Source organism: Pristiophorus japonicus, chromosome 20, assembly GCF_044704955.1.
Source record: "Pristiophorus japonicus isolate sPriJap1 chromosome 20, sPriJap1.hap1, whole genome shotgun sequence".
Lineage (NCBI taxonomy): Eukaryota > Metazoa > Chordata > Chondrichthyes > Pristiophoridae > Pristiophorus > Pristiophorus japonicus.
Genome location: NC_091996.1, coordinates 68666205 through 68688890, shown reverse-complemented (window position 1 = coordinate 68688890; position 22686 = coordinate 68666205). Strand labels below are relative to the sequence as shown.

The 22686-nt window shown below is 45.5% G+C and overlaps 1 protein-coding gene across 3 annotated transcripts in view; it reads right to left on the bottom strand.

Moving 5' to 3' along the window:
• LOC139232556 (tubulin beta-4B chain-like) overlaps window positions 1-22686 on the bottom strand; it is a 106064-nt gene that overhangs the window by 58475 nt on the left and 24903 nt on the right. The window contains exon 2 of one of the 3 annotated variants that reach the window (XM_070862974.1): window positions 7248-7403. The exons of the other annotated variants lie outside the window; for them this stretch is intronic. Coding sequence (XP_070719075.1) covers window positions 7248-7403 — 156 coding nt within the window. The remainder of the gene's footprint in view (window positions 1-7247; window positions 7404-22686) is intronic. 3 annotated transcript variants of the gene reach the window in all.

Genomic DNA, 22686 nt, shown 5'->3' with positions numbered 1-22686 from the left:
TTTTTTTTAAAAAAAAGATAAAACCCGTTCAATTTAAATTCTTGAATTTCCCCTCTTTTTTTTCTTTTGCTTTTGTCCCTTGGTTAAATTACTTAGTACCTCAATCCCCCCTCTGCACCCAATGCCCACTCACTTAATTTTTTTGTTTTAGTCCTCACTCAGTGCAGCTCACTTTGCCGAGCCATGTGCGCTTGCAGATATACCCTCTATTAAAGACCTTTTGGGAGGTTTTCCCTCCATTCCATGTCTTCAGGCAGGAGAATGCAAAAGGGTCAATAAAGAGGCGGGACTCAGATCAGGTGCTTGGACTAGAGTCGCATTGCAATTTCACCACTGAAGATTTGACAAAGAAAAGAAAGGCGAGCTGCGCTGAAGGATCTGCAACTGATCGGGTGCGGAGGTACGGTCTCGGGTCACAGACCTGGAGATGTGGTTCTCCCTTCTACTCGCAGAGAAAAGGCACCACGTTCACTAGGCTGTTGCCTGACAATGAATCCCTTGTCATAGATCCACAGGGGTGCAACAGCAGGGCCAGTGACTGTTATGATGCACCTTTCTCAGGAGCTGCCCAGCAAAGGACACCCTCAGAGTTTTGTGGGAGGTCCTGCCGAAATTCATGCTGAGCAACTCAAGATTTCACTAACCTTTGCAGTGCTGTCCAACACCCTCCAACAATTGACCCGGAATAAAGCTCCGGGACTGACCATGGACGACTATGCACAGGTCTTGGGAGAGGCATTAGCAACCGGGGAGATGATTCTCTCTTGGCACAATGCAGTCATCATCCTGCTGCCGAAGGGGAATTCTCATCTCGAAATACTGGCCCAGTCTCCCTGTTGAGCACGTTCCATCCAGAGATCAGGTGTAAGTGTTTGACAGGGTGGATCACAGATATTGGTTTGGAAATCTGCTGGGTTTTGGTTTTAGAATGCATTTTGCTGCTTGGATCAGACTTCTGTGGATTTTCTGATTAAAGTTAATGGATCTTTACTTTGGGAGAGAATTGTCAGGGATGTCCAATTATATTCTAATCTGCATAGCCCCTTTCCTGCACCCCTTATTTGAGATTGTTGGGACTGGTTCTGTGTAAGCCAGGCGTGAAGATCATCCTTTCAGATTATGGCGATGACGTGTTTTGTGCTGGAATATCTGAAGTGGGGCTTTCGAGTTCTGCTATAATTAAAGGGTTAAGAATGGATCTCAGAACTAAAACGAGCTGAAGTAGGCTTTTGTAGTGGTCAACTTTACAAGCTGTGCAACCTGAGGACAATTACAAATAGCCAAACTATTGAACCACAGGAGGCCCAGAGAGGCAGTTAAACAGGGCAAGGGGTCAAAAGTGACATGTTGGAAAAACTCCATTTGGTACGAGACATAGGCGAATGATTGTGTGATGCAAAAGGAAATTAGTCAAGCAACAATTGTGCACGTGGGCTTTGGGCCAATTAAACGGCATAGGGGGATTGTGCACGAGGCTGATGTGCATCATTAACTGTATAAAAGGTAGCTTGGAACTTTGCATCATTGGAGAGGCTACAGAGAACCAGCAGGCAAGCTCTACATCAGTGCAAAATAAAGACTACTCGAATCTTCAAACCCAGACCTAGTGTTGAGTGTTTATTTTAAATGCTCCACTATAATTGGTATAGTCAGCAAGGTCTCAAGTGGATGGTGGACACCGGCAGATGGAAGCCATGTCAAAGGCATGAGTAAGTTTTAATTACCACGCACAGTTAGGACAAGGGTAGAAATCTGTCTGGTGTCAGCTGCCTGAGAGATCCGAATCTGTAGGTCTGGCCAAGACTTCAAGTAGTCAGCGGATGATCCCAATTACAAGCGGTTATATAGAAGTGTAACGGTGCGATTGATAATTGGTGTAGGTTGCAAGCTACAATCACACTGACAACCAATAGGTTGCAAGTATTAGTCTCACTCATAAGTAAGGGACATACTGCCGACAACAAATAGGTTGCAAGTATCGGTCTCACTCAGGACGAGTAAGTAAGGGACGGTGATAACCAATAGCCATGGGAAGTTAGAAACTCGAGTGGGGACCAGAGGGTCTCTGACACGGTACCTAGCAGACAAAAATTGAAAACTAATCGAAATAATGATTAAACAAAATTGGAAATCAGATGACCCACCCACTGAACAAAAAAAATGGGAGTCAGAAAATAAATAAAAGGCGAAAGCCCTCGTTTTAGTCACACGCGTATTATGAATTAAGCAGACGGACTAGACTATTGACTGAGAAAGCGACAAAATAAACTGATAGTAGGCGCGATGATGACAGCACCCATCAGGACACACGAAAAGGAACAACTTCCAGCAGCCTCCATTAATTAGAAACAGTGGGGGTGGTAGGAAAATCCAAAGGCTGTTATAACTGCAACAAACACGGACAAGAGAGATGTGTGGAATATGGAGGGGCCCCTTTGTGCTGCAAGAAATAAGGGGGGAAAAAAGGATGTTTAATGGGAATTCAAACCATGAAATTGGAGGCATATAGCAGCGAAAAGTGCTAAAAACCTATAGGGTACATAGGTTTAAAGTAATTGGGGGGAGGTTTAGAGATCTCTTCATCCAGGGGGTGGTGGGGGTCTGGAACTCTCTGCCTGAAAAGGTGGTAGAGGCAGAAACACTCACCACATTTAAAAAAGGTAATTTGAGGTGCACTTGGAGCGTACAGGGAATCAGAAGAAAGAGAGACTATGATGTTTCTTCTGTTCTGGTGCTTTTCTTTGGCGTTTAAAGCTTTTGGGAAGACATATTCCTGTGTGGCTCCTCCCCTTTTCCAAGTGACATTTGGAAGCTTAAGATTGGAATTCCAGAGGTTACTTAACCTATTAAAAATCAAACTTTTATTATGGCCATGATAAAATTCTGGTTAGTGTAAATTATGTGGATTGCCTTTAGTTCTAGACATAAGGCATTTCACATCAATAATTGGTATGGTTTTTTAAAAATTCTAACCAATGTGTAACTGGGGAGAAAAGGATGAAATGCTATTGTGTGCAAAGTTGTTTTTCTGAATGTTTTATTTTGAGTGTAAAAGATTTTTTAAACTGGAGAATTTAAACTGAAAAGACTGCAGGCTATGGGACTGAAGTTAACATTCATTGATGTTCACCAGACAAATGCTGCAAGTCGAGGAAATCAGGAGAGTCTCAGGCCCAAACTATCAATGACAAGTGTGTGACTAAATGATCTAACCCAAGAAACACAAAGAACTTGTATGTGCAATGTACGGCACATGGTTAGTAGGGAACATCTGATACAATGTAAACCAGATGAAACAGGGAAAAATACACGATTGGTTAAGTAATGAGCAGTTGTCCAAATGGACTAAGGACAGTATTATCCTCTGTTGTTCGTAAGACAACACACGTGTTCTTGTCCAAGTAATCGTATTACTAGAGAATTGAAATTGATAGGTATGGTTCTAGCTACCCCAGATAGAGGGTATGGATGCCGAACCTCTGGGCAGTACAGAACATAGGCGAAATACAAGGCCAATCCCGGGTTCAGTTCCACGATATGCCCCCTTATGCAGTAAAACTCTCTGGCACATTTCAAGGGGTGCATACTGATAATTGCACTTGATATTTGGATATGGTAGTGTGCACACACCCCATGGAAGGAGAGCAACTTATAGCATGCGGGTTCACTCAGGCAGTTAATTACATGTTGGAGATGAGTCCGCTTAGTCAGGGAGAGGCTGAGGTGGCAGCCCAGGACATATTGAATATCCACCAAAGAAACTAAGTACGAGTATGGTGGTGCTGAATGCGCAATCCCACAACCTAATTTCTATTTTACACCTAAAGCTGTGATCAAACTAGGCCATTGATATCTATTCCCACAAAGAGAGAAACGCATCGAGAACATCACTTTAAAACAACCCGAGATGGGATGATGAAATGGAATAGGAGATACCAAGTTGGCAAGACATTCCCCGTCATTTGACGGAACTGGAAACAGACACTAAGAAAGGGCATACTGGAAGATTCCATACGGCATTCAAAAGGACGATAAAGAAACCCTGAAGGACATGCAATGGTGGGAACATGTATGGAATTGGGGAATGAATGTGAATATCCATCCATGGATTCATATAGCCCCTCATATATTGGTGGTCAAACAGTTAGGGCTAGCTGTTGGATGGGGAATTAGATTATGCATGGCATGCAGAAAGAGGCAACGGAGAAGGAAAGCAAAAGCTTTAATTATGGAACAGCGAGAGTTGTTAGCCGAGTACCCTAAAATACTTTGACACGTAGGTCACATCCCGAATCCCACAAACCACATGGCTAATCATCACAGAATGGAGCAGGGGACATGGGGACTGAAGTGGGACTTTCAAGTTCTGTTATAATTAAAGGGTTAAGAATGGATCTCAGAACTAAAATGAGCTAAAATAAGCTTTTGTAGTGGTCAACTTTACAAGCTGTGTAACCCGAGGACAATTACAAATAGCCAAACTGTTGAACCACAGGAGGCCCAGTTAAACAGGGCAAGGGGTCAAAAGAAATATGTTGGAAAAACTCCATTTGGTACGAGACATAGGCGAATGATTGTGTGATGCAAAAGGAAATTAGTCAAGCAGTAATTGTGCACGCAAGCTTTGGACCAATTAAACGGCACGGGGGGGGGGGGGAGTAAGGGGGGCCATGCACAAGGCTGACATGCATCATTAAGTGTATAAAAAGGTTGCTTGGAACTTTGTACCATTGGAGAGGCCTGGCTACAGACAACCAGCAGGCAAGCTCCCCACCAGTGCAAAATAAAGGCGACTTGAATCTTCGAACCCAGACCTGGTGTTGAGTGTTTATTTTAAATACTCCACTATAATACCCCACTGATTTGCGGAGGTTGTGGGAGTGTCAGGTATATTCTGCTGCATCCTCCACAAAGATCAACTGGAATAAGTGTTCAGGGCTCTTGGTAGCTGAAGTACCACCTGCCTGCGTTATCTGGGAGTCTACCAGAGGCCCGAGGAAGCTTGACAGGCAACTGAGCTGGAGACAAAAATTACCACTTGTCTGGATGCTAAGCAGGACTGCTCAGGAGTGCTTGCCTACCAGGGGTAGAGTGTTGGTCATAAGTCAACTGGTGGCCTCTGCTTTGGCACCAGTTGGTCACTTTGATGCCGTTCCTGAATTTTTCACTACGATCCAGAGGAAAGTCATGGATTCCTTCTGGGATAAAGGGAGGCATTGCGCCACTGCCAGAGCTCGGAGTCTCTCACTTGGGAGGATGGTCAAGCACCCAGGTATAGACTTACCATCTTCAGACCCTGCAGAAATACCTGCAAGTTGAGGATCTTTCTAAGTGGCATGTGCTGGCAACACTTTTCTTCAGTCAGATGCAAGGCCTGAATTATATCAGGCAGCTTTTCAACAAACTGCAGGGAATATTTCCATCACCGTCAGCTGTGTTTTATTTTAAAACTGGGACATAAAGGGTCTGGAACCTGGGTGCTTCCAGAAGGGGCTCTCTCCTGACTGAAGTGGAAGCGATTTTAGCAGAAGCACTCCTCCACAACCGCTGGTTGCATGCCTGGCCTGAATGACACACGGCTGCTGCAGAGAACAGCCCTTCCTGCAAAAGTAACCAGAGTCATGGTTATGCTGAATGGTGGTGGAACCAGGTGAATATCAGAGGCATGCGCTGCCTGCGTGCCCTGTCGTCCAGCTTGCAACCAAAGCCAACCAGGCATCGATATTCACATTTTGCCCAGACTCTGTTGGGTGCATTGAGGAAGCTCAAGTGTGTGGAGCCATTCCGTCAAATCTCAGCTCCATTCAGATGGCACTGCTCATCAGTGAGAGGCCCCTCGGTGGAGTCATTTTTAAAAGATTGCTAGGTTTTTGTTAGGCAAGGGCATCAAGGCATATATAATGAAACAAGAGCAGGTAGATGGAGTGGAGGTACAGATCAGCCATGATCTAATAGAATGTCAGGGGCTCAAAGGTCTACTGCTTTTACTGCATTGGCAACCTTTGCGTCAGAACTTGACCAGTCTCTTGGAAATGCCCATCATTCCATTCTGTAGAGGCACTTTCTGTACAGGCTGCTGATGCACACTCTACTTCTTTGCCTTGGTGTTCTATTGATACATGCCCTGGAGTAACATCTTGCCAGCCAGCAGAGGTAAGCACTCCAGTTTAAAGTCTTGTATCCAGGGATCCATCCCAGGACTACTGGGGTGGAGTGTGTTGGCTGTGTGGTTAATGACCAGAAAGATTTTCTTTTTAGGCCATTTCACAAATACCCAGATCACGTTTTCTATTCTACAACTTAAATGAGACAGCCTCTCACATGTATGCACATTGCCAGAGGTTGCTGCTGCTTTTCCAATATTTGAAGAGCTGTTCCTGAACTTCTGGCTGCACTTAAGCCTAACCCTATTCATCTTCAGTCATCTGTGTGCAGAGGAATGAGGATACCCTCATGGGTCTGACTAAAATCACAGTCCACAGATTCAAAATGCATAGCTTGTGCAGAGGGTCACTGACTGCTTGCCACTCGAGGCTTTGTGCATGCCAGGGTGACCAGAGAGAGATCGCGTGGTGTCCACCATTTCGCTTGATAACTTCCATGACCAGTGAGCACCACAGAATATTGTCTGTTTTATCAAGCCAGACAATTGGGTCACAGTATAGAATGATACTGATTTCAGTTTAAAATAGACCAAATGTATCAGTGCTACCCTTCTCCAGGGAAAGCACTTGGAGCGTGTGCACGCGTTTTTTTGCGTGTTTAGTGGTACCCTGATCTTGAAGAGGGCACTAGTAGTGTGCTCCTTGTCTTAGTTTCATTGGATGCACCCTTGGTCTATTTGAAGAAAAGACAGTGTTAATTTGCCCACTCAGCAGTCCAATATGATCATAACTTTGGTTGGAGAGTTTATAACTGATTGAGTGTCAGACAGCCAACAACCATTGGGTTTTAAAATTGTCCCATGTCATTTGAAATCATAGAATGGTTACAACAGGAGGCAGCCATTTGGCCTGTTGAGTTTGTGCCGGCTCTCTACAAGAGCACTTCAGTGAGTCCCACTCCCCCATCCTTCCCCACAGTCCTGCAAGTGTTTCTCCCCCCACTTCAGGTACTTATCAAATTCCCTTTTGAAAGCCACGATTGAATCTACCTCCACCACCCTTTCAGGCAGTGCATTCCAGATCCTAACCATTCACTGCTTAAGAGTTTTCCCTCAAGTCGCCTTTGATTCTTCTGTCGATCACCTTAAATCTGTGTCCTCTGGTTCTCAACCTTTCTGCCAATGGGAACAGTTTCTCTCTATCTAGTCCCCTCATGACTTTGAACACCTCGATCAAATCTCCTCTCAACCGTCTCTGCTCCAAGGACCCAGCTTCTCCAGGTAACTGAAGTCCCTCAACCTAAATGTGGAGTTTAAAGGAGCAGCTTCAGTTAAATGCACTCTATAGGTGAGGAGGTTTGTTTTTCTTTCAAAGGGAGAGCTACATATCTATCCTTCGAGATGGATTCTTGTTCCATCCCTTCAAAAACACTCCTTCCTTTGGTTTGGAAGTTAGTGGAATGTTACATAGGGGATGAATTAATTCCAACATCAACACAGTTTTCTCCCCACTTTGTCATTATACAGTAAAGTGTGGTGGATTTTCCAGCTAAAATATCTGCCCATGGAAAAGGAAGACTTTTACATAATACAGGGTATGCTGTCCCTATAAAATAGAAGCTCTGGAAGGAAAGTGGAGTTTTCCAGCTGCACGTTAGACTTAAGCTGTTACAGAACTGGAATTTGGTGGACTCTTCCAAGAGATCAGAAAGTAAATCTCCTCAGTCAACATGAGACTGTCATTCTTTTCTAAACTAAAAAGATCTTAAAAATAAGGAAACTGGAGGAATAATTCATGCAAGAAGTCCTAGAGCATGAACACCCAACTACTATAAGTAGTTATCATCAAGCAGAAGTTTGATAACTTTTATTAAAAAAACATTGCCATCAGATAAATACATTGATCATCTCATGTGTCATAGACACAACCACATCCAAATGGTGAAGGGCCATTAAAGACAGGAAACCCACTCACTAAGAAAATTTGCAGTAACATGGACACTTGATAAGTGCCGAGCAGAAAAATAAGTGATTCTGGCAATGCCAGTATCACAATTACTATACGAGGAGTGTGTGTCACCCTATTTGTGGATAGTATTGTCGAGCCATTGCGTCGCAACATATTCAGAGGGCTAGCCACAACGCTGTGAGTTCCTGCTCATTGACGTGCCAGCTGGCAGGTGTCCGTCTCAGTACAAAGGTCCAGGCTTTCACCAACTATCATTAAAAGCTGCCATGTATTTGCAGTTTGGTCTTAATGCTAAATCATTGCCATTTTCCTACTCAGAAGATTTGGGTTGCCAATCACCTTCAGGTCTCCATTACCCAGAAGACAGAGTCTGCCCATTTACAGATGGAAACATAGCTCTTGATAGAGAATCAAATCAGTCACACAGTGCCTTGTCCCAGCATATTGGCCCCAAGTTTCCACATGATTTGCTCCTGATTTTTTTTTTTTGGAGCAACTGGTGGAGAACGGAGTATCTTAGAAATCGGAATTCTCCACATTTAAGTTTTCTGCAGTTCTAGTCAGGTAGAACAGTTTCACTTTGGAACTGAATTTTTCTTCAAAAGGGGGAGTGTCCGGCCACTGACACCTGATTTGAAAGTTTCCACAGTGAAAACGTACTCCAAACTAAATTAGAATGGAGCAAGTGAAGATTTTTGTAGGCTTGAAAAAAAACCTTGTCTACACATTTTAAAAAAATCAGGCGCAGGTTACAAATTAGGCGTCCGGAACTGGGGGGGGGGGGGGGGGGGAAGGGAAGTCATTACATTCTACAATAAATCCTTAGTTATACTTATACAAATAATTCCAACCTGAATAAAAATTTATAAGCAAAGATTAAATAAACCATGTTCCTACCTGTGTGAAAGTGCTTCAGGCACGCCTTTCAGGCAAGGAGAAGGCTGCAGGAAGCCTCACAAGTTGAGTCAGCCATTCCCGACAGCAAGGGGGGGGGGGGGGGGGGGGGGAGGCAGTGAGGGTCCGACCGACGGCAGCAGCCGTTCCTGACAGCTGGGGGGGGGGGGGGGGGGGGGGGAGGAGGCAGTGAGAAGGCTGCAGGAAGCCTCAGTTGAGGCAGCCATTCCCGACGGCAGCAGGGGGGTGGGGGGTGGGGGGGGGCCGTCGGTCGGGCCCGTCGGGAAACAGCTGCCTCAACTTCTGAGGCTTCCTGCAGCCTTCTCACTACTGCAAGACGCCTCAGTGCTGATCATGTAAGGGCAATGTGGTTTTATTAAAAATTGAACAGCTACAAAAATGGCCAAGTGCCAATGTTTCCTTCACACTGCGCGTGCGTTCCAACGCGCAGGCGCAGGGTTGCCGGCATGAAAAAACTCATTTAAATGGTGCCTGCCCCCTCCTACTTACAAAATCGGCGCGAGTGGTAGGCTCCGCCCCCTGGGCGCCACGCCAAGTTGACATCGAGCTGCAACGCGCTCGAGAATAGCAAGTTTTTTTTCAGGCGCCATTTTCGGCGCAAAAAACTGGCGCCCAGCTTGGAGGGGCGCCCGTTTTGCCGCGTGTGGAAACTTGGGGCCATTATCTGGGGCAGTGTGTCAGAGTCAGCTTTATTACCTTAAATCATCCCTCCCGCAAAAAACCAATGCAGGTAGATTGTTGATTCCCATAGCATTAATCTTGGGATTACAAAGCTAGCCTTGCCGTTATATTTTCTTTGGTTATGGTTGGAGTCCTGCCTGTACCAGAGTCAGGGGCATTATTTATGCCTAGCCTAGATTATAATCTGAAGGGCAGCCATTGCTGACCAGCACCAGGTTTGCTTCAGTACTTTTCCCTGGACCGAGAATTGTCCATTTAAAGCGAGGACTGTGTTACTAGAGATGAAAGCAATCTACCCTTCATTTATATGGAACTTGGTGACAGTTGATGCTGACATTGTGTCAGTGCCATCAATAAACACTCCAGACCAAGGGACGCAATAGGGTTTTGCGCTTCATTCAACACCAATAAATGCCTCAAGTTGACTGAAGGCGTCCGCATCCTTCAGTGCTGGTGTTTTCTCTGCCATCAGTGTAGATTCAGCAACATCCAAATGGACATGGTTGGATTTCTATGGTTTAGGTAATAAGTTGACAGCACTCTTGCATCAGGCAGTAGGTTCAAGCCCACACCAGCATCTAATCTGGACCAAGATCCACTGGAGCATGGAGAGAGTACTGTAGAGTCACAGGTGCTGCCTTTTACCCAACTGTAAACACAAGCCCCATCTATCCAGTCAGAGACATTAAAGATCTTCTATCACTGTTTGAAGAGCAGGGAGTTTTCCTGATGACTTGGCCAACATTCCACCTGTAGTGTATGAGTAAAGAATCTGAGAGCTCAAAGTGTGACCGTAGTCTTTTATTGCAGGTCTCCAGAGTGCTTTTCCAGCCTGTGAAGCCTTCTCAAGTACAGGTGCTCCCAAGGAATCCTTTAGGACTCCCACAGATGAGCCCTCTGGTGGGTAAACAAGGTACTTACAGGTTTACATATATAACACCACCCCCTGCCCTAAAGTCAATAGTATAACTATTTACAAAACGAGTCAATCTGGGACCTTTCTTTCCCTGGGTTGATTGTCTCAGTGCAAATGCTGGTTTTGGTGAGTCGTTTGTTGGGCCCCTCGCTGGACTGCTGTGCAGCTGGCATTGTTGGGCTGCCTGGTGTGGCAAGTCCTGCTGGGCTGCTGCGGATGATACCATGAAGCAGAACCCAACCGCTGTGTCGGTTGCCACTGGTATGTATATGTTTGGGGTGGGGGGGGCGCGGTGCAGTCGAAAAAGGTAGGATCTAACAGTGGTTGCTCTGGATAGTCCATGAATGAGTTTGGTTCAAGTGTTTCGTGTAGATGAGTCCATTTTAAAGTTTGACTCAAAACACCCTACTTCCCTCTTTGGCCACGACAGTGCCAGGAAGCAACTTGGGACCTTGCCCATAGTTCAACACACACAGGAGCATTAATCTCAATTTCAAAAGCATGACTCATACTTTGTTGAAGCCACCTGCTCTCAATCGTTTCTCTTTGCAGTTCAATACCCACTACCAAAGGCAGACTACCTTTTTTTGCGACACTGGTTGGAGGAAAGACATTCACGAAGCTAGACTTGACCTCGGCCTACATGATGCAGGAGCTGAAGGAATCATCGAAGGGCCTCCCCTGTATCAACACACACACAAAGGTCTCCTCCTCTTACAATGGGCATCTGATCAGCCACCGCGATATTCCAGAGAAACATGGAAAGTTTACTGAAGTCGGTTCTGCGCACCGTGGTCTTCCAGGACGACATCTTGGTTACAGGTTGGGACAGTCAAGCATCTGCAGAACCTGGAGGAGGTTCTTTGTCAGCTTAATCACATGGGGCTCAGATTAAAACGCTCCAGTGCATCTTCCTGGTGCCTGAAGTGGAGTTCATGGGGAAGAATCGCAGCGGACGGCATCAGGCCCACTGATTCGAAGACTGAGGCAATCGAGAACGCATAGAGGCCATAGAATGTGACGGAGCTGTGGTTGTTTCTAGGACTCCTGAACTACTTTGGTAACTTCTTACCGGGTCTCAGCACACTGTTAGAACCACTGCATGCTTTACTGTGTAAAGGAGACGAATGGGTATGGGGTAAAAGCCAACAAAATGCTTTCGCAAAGCTAGAAAACTGTTATGCTCAAACAAATTGCTTGTGTTGTATGATCCTTGTAAGCGTTTGGTACTAGCATGTGATGTGTTGTCATAGTGTCCGGTGTGTATTGCAACAAGCTAATTAATCTGGGAAATTGCAACCAGTTGCTTATGCATCCAGAAGTCTGCAAGGCTGAGGGCCTACAGCATGATTGAAAAAGAAGCTAGTGTGTTTTTATGGGGTAAAGAAAATGCATCTATCTGTTTGGGCTCAAATTTGAATTGGAAACTGACCATAAGCCATTGATATCCCTCTTTTCTGAAAGTAAGGGAATAAATATGAATGCATCGGCTTGCGTCCACATACAACTACGCCATCCACTACAGGCCAGGCACAGAAAACTGCGCCAATGCTCTCAGTAGGCTGCCATTGCCCACCATGGGGGTGGAAATGACACAGCCTGCAGGTTTAGTTATGGTAATGGAAGCATTCGAGTGTAAGCAATCACATGTTACCGCCTGACACATTAGAACCTGGATGAACCAGGACCCCTTACTGTCTTTAGTTAAAAAAACTGTGCTTCACTGGAGCTGGTCCAGTGTCCCATTAGAAATGTAGGAAGAAATAAAGCCGTACCAGCAGTGCAAAGATGAAATATCTATACAGGCAAACTGCCTTCTGTGGGGTAATCGGGTAGTGGTACCAAAAAAAGGGTGGGGACACTTTCTTTAATCTCCACAGTACCCACCCAGGCATTGTAATGATGAAAGCGATAGTCAGATCCTACGTGTCATGGCCCAGTATCGACACAGACGGAGTCCTGTGCACAAATGTAACGTGTTCAGTTAAGCAATGCACCCAGGGAGGTGCCACTAAGTTTATGGTCTTGGCCCTCCAAACTGTGATCTAGGGTCCATGTCGACTATGCAGACCTGTTCTTGGGGGAAAAATGCTCCTCGTGGTTGTAGATGCATACTCCAAATGGATTGAATGTGAGATAATGTCGGCAAGCACATCCACTGTCACCACTGAAAGCCTGTGGGCCATATTTGCCACGCACGGCCTGTAAGGGGAGGAGACCTTTGTGTGTGTTGATACAGGGGAGGCCCTTCGATGATTCCTTCAGCTCCTGCATCATGTAGGCCGAGGTCAAGTCCAGCTTCGTGAATGTCTTTCCTCCAACCAGTGTCGCAAAAAAAGGTAGTCTGCCTTTGGTAGTGGGTATTGATCCTGCAAAGAGAAAACGATCGAGTTACTTTGTAATCACCACAGATTGACGGTGCCATCTCCCTTGAGGACTGGAACAATCGGACTGGCCCACTCGTTGAATTCGATTGGTAAATGATGCCCTCTCGTTGCAGCCAGTCCAGCTCAATCTCCACCCTCTCTCCATCATGTATGGTACTGCTCTCGCCTGGTGATGGCTGGGTCACACCCCCGCAATTAGGTGGATCTGCTCCTTGGAACTTTCCGATGCCTGGTTTGAACAGTGAGGGGAACTTGTTTAGGACCTGGGCATATGAAGCGTCGTCGACGGGCGAGAGCGCTCAGATGTTGTCCCAGTTCCAGCTTATCTTCCCCAGCCAGCTCCTGCCGAGCAGTGTGGGGCCATGGCCGGTACCACCCAGAGTGGTAACTTGCGCACCACTCCATCGTAGGAGAGCTTTACAGTAGCACTGCTGATTACGGGAATCCGTTCCTTTGTGCAAGTTCAGGTTTAGTGCGCATGAGAGAGTCAGGACTGGCCTCAAGGTCCTGCTGCACTACAATTTATCGAAAGTCTTTTTGCTCATAATGGACTGGCTCACACCAGTGTCCAGCTCCATTGACACTGGGAGTCCATTTAATTTCAACCTTCAGCATACTGTGGTAAATGTGTGCACCCCATATAACTGCCTCCTTGGTCTGAGGCTCTGGTTGGTCGTAATCTGCTGTGGATCTGTCCTCCTCTGCAACATAGTAGTTTGCAGGATTAGCAGCTTGCCTGCACATACGTTGGAGATGGCCCATTGTTCCACAGCCCTTGCAAACATATCCTTTGAAGCGGCATGAATGGAAATGATGATCACTCCCGCAGCGTCAACAAGATGTTAATGGCCTAGCATTCATCACCCTTGATGGTGGACTGCGACATCTGTGGATGTGCAGCTGCAGGCATGTCAGGCCTGCCCTGCCCTGTACATTATGATTCAAAAAACATCACTTTGTTCACAGTACTTGTAGCAGCACTCATTTGCAGAGAGATTTGTTTGGTATTGTCACTGGTGGCGAAGAACACTTAGGCTATTGCTATGGCTTTACTCAAGGTTGGGGTCTCTAGTCAAAAGTTTGCAAAGTATTGCTTCATGGCCAATGCCAAGTACAAAGAAGTCCATGAGCATGTGCTCCAAAATGTCCTGCAAGGCATCTTAGCTCGGCAACTTAACTCACACCACTTCCTGGCCTTCAGATCTCTTGCACCTGTAGAACCGGTACCTCGCCATCAGAATGCTTTCCTTTGGGTTAAGATGCTCCCGGACCAGTGTGCACAAATCATATGGATTTCTCTGGGTTTCACTGGAGCAAGCAAATCTCATGAGGCCATACGTTGGTGCCCCGCAAACGGTGAGGAGAATTGCCCTTTGTTTGGCAGCGTTCGCTTCTCCTTCCAGCTCGTTGACAACGAAGTATTGGTCGAGTCGCTCCACAAAGGTTTCCCAATCATCTCCCTCCGAAAATTTCTCCAGGATGCCCACTGTTCTCTGCATCGTTGCGGTTGGGTTTGTCATCTGTATCTCATCACCAGTTGTAGTGTATGAGTAAAGAGTCTGACCAGATACTGTGAGCTCAAAATAAAGTGCGACCCCCTTAGTCTTTTATTGCAGGTCTCCAGAGTGCCTCTCCAGCCTATGAGGCTTCCTCAAGTACAGATGCTCCCAAGGGTCTGTGGGATCCTTTGGGACTCCAGGGGATAAGCCCTCTGGTGGTTAAACAAGGTATTTACAAATTTACATATATACCACCACCCTCAAACAGCACCAAAACAAGATTAATTGATTATTCAACTCTTATTTATGAAATATTGGGCACATGCAAAATGACTGTTGTATTTACCTGCATTAGTAATTAATTGTATATGAAGTACTTTGAAATGTTTTTCAGCACCATATAAATATAACTCAATCTGGTTCTAAATAATGTAAAACAGGCCAGATATTTAGGCATCAATAGTGAATCATAGAAACATAGAAAATAGGTGCAGGAGTGAGCCATTTGGCCCTTCGAGCATGCACCACCATTCAATATGATCATGGCTGAACATGCAACTTCAGTACCCTATTCCTGCTTTCTCTCTTTAGCCATAAGGGCCACATCTAACTCCCTTTTGAATATATCTAACGAACTGGCCTCAACAACTTTGTGGTAGAGAATTCCACAGGTTCACAATTCTGAGTGAAGAAGTTTCTCCTCATCTCGGCCCTAAATGGCTTACCCCTTATCCTTAGAATGTGACCCCTGGTTCTGGACTTCCCAACACCAGGAACATTCTTCCTGCATCTAACCTGTCTAATCCCATCAGAATTTTATATGTTTCTATGAGATCCCTTCATTCTAAATTCCAGTGAATATAAGCCTAATCGATCCAGTCTTTCTTCATATGTCAGTCCTGCCATCCCGGGAATCAGTCTGGTGAACCTTTGCTGCACTCCCTCAATAGCAAGAATGTCCTTCCTCAGATTAGGAGACCATACCTGTACACAATATTCAAGGTGTGGCCTCACCAAGGCCCTGTACAATTGCAGTAAGCCCTCCCTGGTCCTATACTCAAATCCTCTCACTATGAAGGCCAACATGCCATTTGCCTTCTTAACCGCCTGCTGTACCTGCATGCCAACTTTCAATGACTGATGTACCATGACACCCAGGTCTCGTTGCACTTCCCCTTTTACTAATCTGACTATTGTATTTTGCACAGTACATGTTAGTGCAGGTACAGTGACCCAACTCCAAAAAGGTAGTGTTAGTGTGACACAGGACATTAGACATAGGAACAGGAGTAAACTGGTCAGCCCCTTGGGCCTGCTCCCCTAAATAGATCATGGTTGATCAGAGTCTCAACTTTATTTTCCCACCTTTTGAGAGATGGTTCCAAATTTCTACTATCCTTAGTTTGAAAAGGTGCTTCATGATTTCTCTCCTGAATGGCCTAGCTCTAATTTTAAGATTGTCCCCTTACTCTTGGTTCCACCAGAGAAAAGACTGAGCCCAAATTCAGCCAGGAGTTGCTCAGTTTTGAGCAGCTTGATTTTTCTGGAGTATCTTAAAAATCCCCATTCTGCACATTTCATTTGCACCAGTGTAAGTGAGTTAGTTAGGATTTTTTTTTTTTTTTTTTAAGTTTAGGTTTTTCTCCCCAAAAGGGGGTGTTACCAGCCACCTAGGCCTGTTTTGGCCATTTAAGCCAAATAGTTGCTCCAAACTAACTTAGGCCAGCATATGTGGCCACTTGTGGCCACACAGAAAGCCTTGAGAGTTAAGAAATCAGCACAGGTAGCCTCCAAATGACAGTGTTGATAGGAATCCCCTTTTTTTTTTTAAATCCCAAGAAGAGAGAGAGAGACTGGACAGGGTGTTGGTGCTATCAGCCTGATTAAATTGAGTATGGGGTTTTTAAACAAGAATAAAAATGATCTTGTAATGAAGGCTGAAGTATAGGGGCCACTTAAGTAAAAAGAGGGATTTCTTTGTAAATAATAGATCAAGAGCACCAACGCTCTCGTCTAATGGCGAGTGAGCGGCCTCACCACATTGGATTTTGATTTCTGCAGCACCAAAGAATTGCCTTGACTAGGTTTAGAAATTTAAAATGTTAGACTTAAAAAAAGACATGTCACGATGTAAACTTAAATTTGTGTTCAGCATTGCTTAGGGTGACTGATTAGTAATTTTAGAATTCTATACAGTACATAACATAATAGGAACAAGAGTAGGCCATATGGCCCCTCGAGCCTGCTTCGTCATTCAATAAGATCATGGCTGATCTGATCTGATCATTGACTCAGCCCCAATTCCCCACCCACTCCCCATAATCCTTTATTTAAGAAACTGTCTATTTCTGTCTTAAATTTATTCAATGTCCCAGCTTCCACAGGTCAGAGGCAGCAAATTCCACAGATTTACAACCATCAGAAGAAATTTCTCCTCCTGTTTTAAATGGGTGGCCCCTTATTCCAAGATCATGCTCTCTAGTTCTAGTCTCCATCAGTGGAAACATCCTCTCTGCATCCATTTCATCAAGCCCCCTCAATCTTATATGTTTCGATAAGATCACCTCTCATTCTTCTGAATTCCAATGAGTAGTGGGTGAGCTGTAAGATACTGCAGATAGGGAATTTTTAGTAAAGATAGTTAGATATTAAAGAACTGGAAAATCTTTGAAGATTCTTCCTGCCCCCCCCCCGCAACCTGTTTCTTGTAGCCCTCAGCGCGGGAAGGCAGCGGCCAGCCTGTGTGGCAGGCCACTCGGCCCGGGAAAGGGGCAGGACACATTGGGTCCCACGCTGCAGGCATCACCACAATCATGGGAGGGGCTACTGCGCATGCTCTACTGTGCATGCGGACAGCTACCGGCACGGTTTTCGGTGCAGGGCTGTAGCTCCGCCCCCCCATCCCACGAGAAACGGCGCGCCAGGACCCAGGACACAGCAGAGCGGCCAGAATTGTAAGTTTTTTGGCGCCGTTTTGAGCGCACAAAGTTGGTACATCTCGGGAGAGTACACCGGAAAAAAGGGTTGGGGAAATTTGGACCCTTTGTATCTAACCCATCAAATCCTTTTAACATCTTGAACAGATCACCCCCAATACTCAAGGGAATACAACCCTGGTTTATGCAATCTGTCCTCATAATTTAACCTTCCAGTATCATTCTGGTAACTCTGCACTGCACCCACTCCAAGGCCAATATATTCTTCTGAGGTGCCATGCCCAAAATTAAGCACGGTACTCCAGATAGGGTCTGACCAAGGCTCTGTACAACTGAAACACAACTTCCTCCCTTTTGTATTCCAACCCTCGAGGTAAAGGCCTACCTTCCATTGCTTCTGGTGCCTATATACTGGCTTTTAATGATGTGTACTTGGATTCCCAAATTTCTCCTCTGCAGTCCCTAGTTTGTCAGCATCTATAAAATATTTTGATTCATCTTTCTTGGATCCAAAGTGGATGACTTCACTGGTCTACATTGAACTCCATCTGCCAGTTTTGCCCACTCACTTAATCTGCAAGTCCCTTTGCAACTTCCTGCTCCCATCTGCACTACTTACTGTGCCTCCTAACTTAGTGTCATTTACAAACATGGATATACATCAATCTATTCCTTCATCCAAATCATTAATAGTGAAAAAGATGAGGCCCTGGTACAGATCCCAGCAGAATACCACTTGTCATATCCCACCAGAGTTGCTACCCTTTATCCCCACTCTGGATCCTACTCCCAACCAATTTCCAACCCAAGTCAAGAGGCTACCTCCAATTCTGTGCTCTCATTGTTGCCAATAGCCTCTTGTGTGGAACCTTATTGAATATCTACTGGAAGTCCATATTGATAACATCCATAGACATTGCCTTAACCACTTTATTGGTGACCTCAAAACATTAAACTAGATTAGTCAGATGTGACTGCCTTAAAACCAAGGGAGACACCAGCAGTGGTGGAGGATAAAACAGCAGGAGAACAGGGCCAACCTGATTGAAGACACTAGCAGTGGCATATCTTCCATGGTGTATTTCAAAAAAAGAGCAATGTCAGCATTAAAAAAGTGAAGTCGGCACAAAGGAAGGAACTGATCGGAGAGCAGCTGGAGTGTGTTTTTTTTTTAGTTTTAAGTTTATTTCTGTTAAGTTAGTTCTTAGTCGATTAAATAAATAGAGGCATGGCAGGGCAGCTCATTCCTGTGGAATGCACATCCTGTGCCATGTGGGAAGTCCTGGACACTTCGCATGGCCTGGATGACCATATGTGCAGGAAATGTCACCAGCTACGGCAGCTCGAGATCCGTGCTTCAGGAGCAGCTGGCGTTACTGTGGTGCATCCGGGAGGCTGGCACGTTTCAGGAGGAGGTCTTCCCACAGTTTGAGAGTGTGCAGGCAGAGGGAATGGGTGACCACTACACAGAAGAGGACCACCAAGCAGCTAGTGCAGGAGTCCCGAGTGCATCTCGCTCTCCAACCAGCTGGGGAGTGCAGCCAAAGGCAAGTCCATGGCACCACAGGTCAGTGGCAGGGGAAAGAGTGGAAGAGCAATAGTGCTAGGGGATTCGATAGTTAGGGGAGCAGACAGGGGTTTCTGTGGCCACAGACATGACTCCAGGATGGTATGGTGTCCTTGACCCTGGCACCAGGGAGGCATCACTGAGTGGCTGCAGGACATTGAGAGGAGGTGGTGAACAGCCAGAAGTCATGGTCCACATCAGTACTAATAACAGGTAGAAAGAGGTATGAGGTCCTGCAGGCAGATTTTAGGGAGCTAGATTAAAAAGCAGGACCTCAAAGTTGGTAATCTCTGGATTACTCCTGCGAGTACAGAAATAGGAGGATAGAAGAGATGAATGCATGGCTGGAGAAAGGGCTTTAGATTCCTGAGGCATTGGGAGAGATGGTCCTGTACAAGCGTGATGGGTTGCACCTCAACAGAGCCGGGACAAGGCAGATGAGCCGAGAGCACAGAGACACTTGGGAGTACAATATTATAGCTATTACTGAGACATGGCTGAAAGAAGGGCAGGTTTTCAAACAGGATTGAGAGGGGGTAAAAAAGGCAAGGGGGGGGGGTGGGGGTCACATTATTAAAGAAACAATTACAGCTGTGAGAAGAGATGATATGTTAGAAGGATCAACAAATGAAGCCATACGAGTTGAACTGAACAACAAAAAAAAAGGGGCGATCACACTGTTGAGAGTGTACTATAGACCCCAAACAAAGAGGGAGATAGAAGAGCAAATATGGAAGCACATTTTTGAGAAGTGCATAAACTATAGGGTAGTAATTGTACAGGATTGCAACTACCCTATTAGCTGGGATAGCAGTAGTATGAAAGGTAGAGGGTGCAGATTTTCTAAAATGCATTCAGGAGAACTTTAAAAAATCCAGTACTGTATGTAGCAAGCCCAACAAGGGAGGGATCATTTCTAGACTGCTTTAAGGAATGAAGCTGGGCAAATGGAAGGGGCATCAGTGAAAGAGCATTTTGGTGCTAGTGATCAGAAGTTAGATTTAGGGTAGTTATTGAAAAGGACAAAGATAGACCAGGAATAAAGATTCTCAATGTGTGTGGTGTTTGGGGGGGGGGGGGGGGGGGGAAGAAAGGGAGCCAATTTTACTAAGCTGAGAGGTGATTTAGCCAAGGTAAACTGGAAATAGCTACTAGAAGGTAAACCAGTGATAGTATTCAAGGTGATCCTGGGGCCGAAATTGCCCACCGCCAGAAATGTGGGACACATACCCTGTTTCAGCTGTTTTTACCGATGCAGTGACAGAGCAAAATTCCACTCTTTGGCTTTTTTTTCTTCGTGGCATGGAAGATAGTCATAATGGGGGCGGAAGTGCAACGGAGAGCAGAGGTTCGCACACTAGAGTCTGCCCACCGCTGTCACTCATCAGCATAGCTGATGTCATCGCACTGGCACACCACCACATCTCCTCTTCACTTAAAAAGGGAGAGCTGTTGCCATTATTTAAATTAAGTCCACTGGACCACCAGGGGAAATTTCAGCCAGGCCAGCAGCTGGAGAGGGTGCCAGGATGCCCGTTGGTGGCCTGGCTGAACCCAGGGGCAGAATTGTCAGCCCAACATGGCAGTCAGCCAACAAAAAAAAAAGATGGTGGCCGTGGCAGGAGGTCTTCTCCTTTAATGCTACACCTCCATTTTGAGCACACTCCTAGCACAGTGCACCAGCTGTCGGTGGCACTGAGCGGCGGGAGCAAGCTTTTCTCGGTGGAATTTTGCAATCGGGGAGGAATATTGGCGGTTCACACTGATGACAGATCGGCAGCAGGGGAGCAGTAGTTGGGGGGGTGGGGTGCAGGTCACCACCAGCATACCACAGGAGCAGAATTCCACCCCACAGCAGGGGTGTAACTGGTCTTAAGGGAAGGGGCAATTTCTGGCCCGAGTGTTATATCAAAGAAAAAGGGTGGGATTAGCAAATCTAGAGCACCTTGGGGAGGTTAAGGGGCATACAGGGTAGGATAAAGAAAAAAAAATGGAGGCTTATGACAGATACCAAGGGCTCAATACTGCAGAAATGCTAGAGTATAAAAAGTGTAGGGGTGAAATTAAAAAGAAAATTAGGAAAGCAAAGAGCATGAAAACATTTAGGCAATTAAAATCCAAAAGATGTTTTATAAATACATAGGATCAAGAGGATATCTAGAAGAGTAGGGCCTATTAGATACCCTAAAAAAGGTAATTTGTATAGGGAGGCAGAAATGGGTATGATTCTTAATGAATACTTTACGTTTGTTTTCAGAGTGGGGCAATGCAGACATCGCAATCAGGAAGGAGGAGTGTGAAATATTAGATAAAATAAACAAAGTGTAAGTAGGAAGAGGTTTTGTAGCTTTGAAAGTGGATAAATCTCCAGGCCCGGATGAAATTTATCCCAAACTGTTGAGAAACAAGGAGGAAACTGTAGAGGCTGATTATCATTTTCCAATCCTCTCTGGCTACAGGTGTAGTGCCAGAGGACTGCTAACATGGAAGGTAGTGTCTGACTAACTTGATTGAATTTTGAGAGGTGACAACAAGGTGGGTCGATGAGGGTAGTGCGATTTATGTAGTGTATATGACTTTAGCAAGGTTTTTGATAAGGTCCCACATGGTAAACTGGTCACAAAAGTAAAAGCCCATGGAATCCAAGGCAAAGTGGTAAGTTGAATCCAAAATTGGCTCAGTGGCAGGAAGCAATGGGTGTTTGTGACTGGAAGGCTGTTTCCAGTGAGGTTCTGCAGGGCTGGTTCCCTTGCTTTTTGTAGTATATACACCAATGATTTAGACTTGATTAAGTTTGCAGATGATACTAAAATAGGCTGTGTGGTTGATGAAGAAAGTTGTCGACTGCAGGAAGATATCAACATACTGGTCAGGTGGGCAGAACATTGGCAACTGGAAATCAATCCAGAGTGTGTGAGGTAATGCATTTGGGGAGGGTTAACATGAAGTGGTAGAATACTGAAGTGTAGAGGAACAAAGGGATCTTGGAGTGCATGTCCACCCACAGATCCTGAAGGAAGCAGGCCAGGTAGATAAGATGGCATATGGAATACTTGCCCTTATTAGTCGAGGCATGGAATACAAGAGCAAGGAGGTTATGCTTGAACTGTATAAAACACTAGTTAGGCCATGGCGAGAGTACTGTGTGCAGTTCTAGTCACCACATTACAGGAAAGATGTGATTGCACTGGAGAGGGTAGAGAGGAGATTTACAAGGATGTTGCCTGGGACTCAACTATTTTGGTAACTTTCTACCCGGGTTGAGCATGTTGTTAGAGCCTTTACACGTTGCTACGCAAGGGTGATGACTGGGTTTGGGGCAAATCTCAGAACAGCCTTTGAGAAGTCAGGAACCTGCTATGTTCAAAGAAGTTACTTGTATGACCCATGTAAACGTTTAGTGCTAGCTTGTACGGGGTCGGCTGTGTGTTACAGCAAGCCAGTGTATCGGGCAACCGGTTGCATATGCGTCTAGAAGTCTGTCTAAGGCTGAGAGAGCCTATAGTATGGTCGAGAAAGAGGTGTTAGAATGTGTATATGGGATTAGGAAAATGCACCAATACCTATTTTGACTTCGGTTTGAGCTTGAAACTGACCACAAGCCGCTCATTTCACTGTTTTCAGAGAGCAAAGGTATAAATACCAATGCTTCGTTCCGCATCCAAAGATGGGCACTAACATTACCCGCTTATGACCGTTATCCACCACAAAAC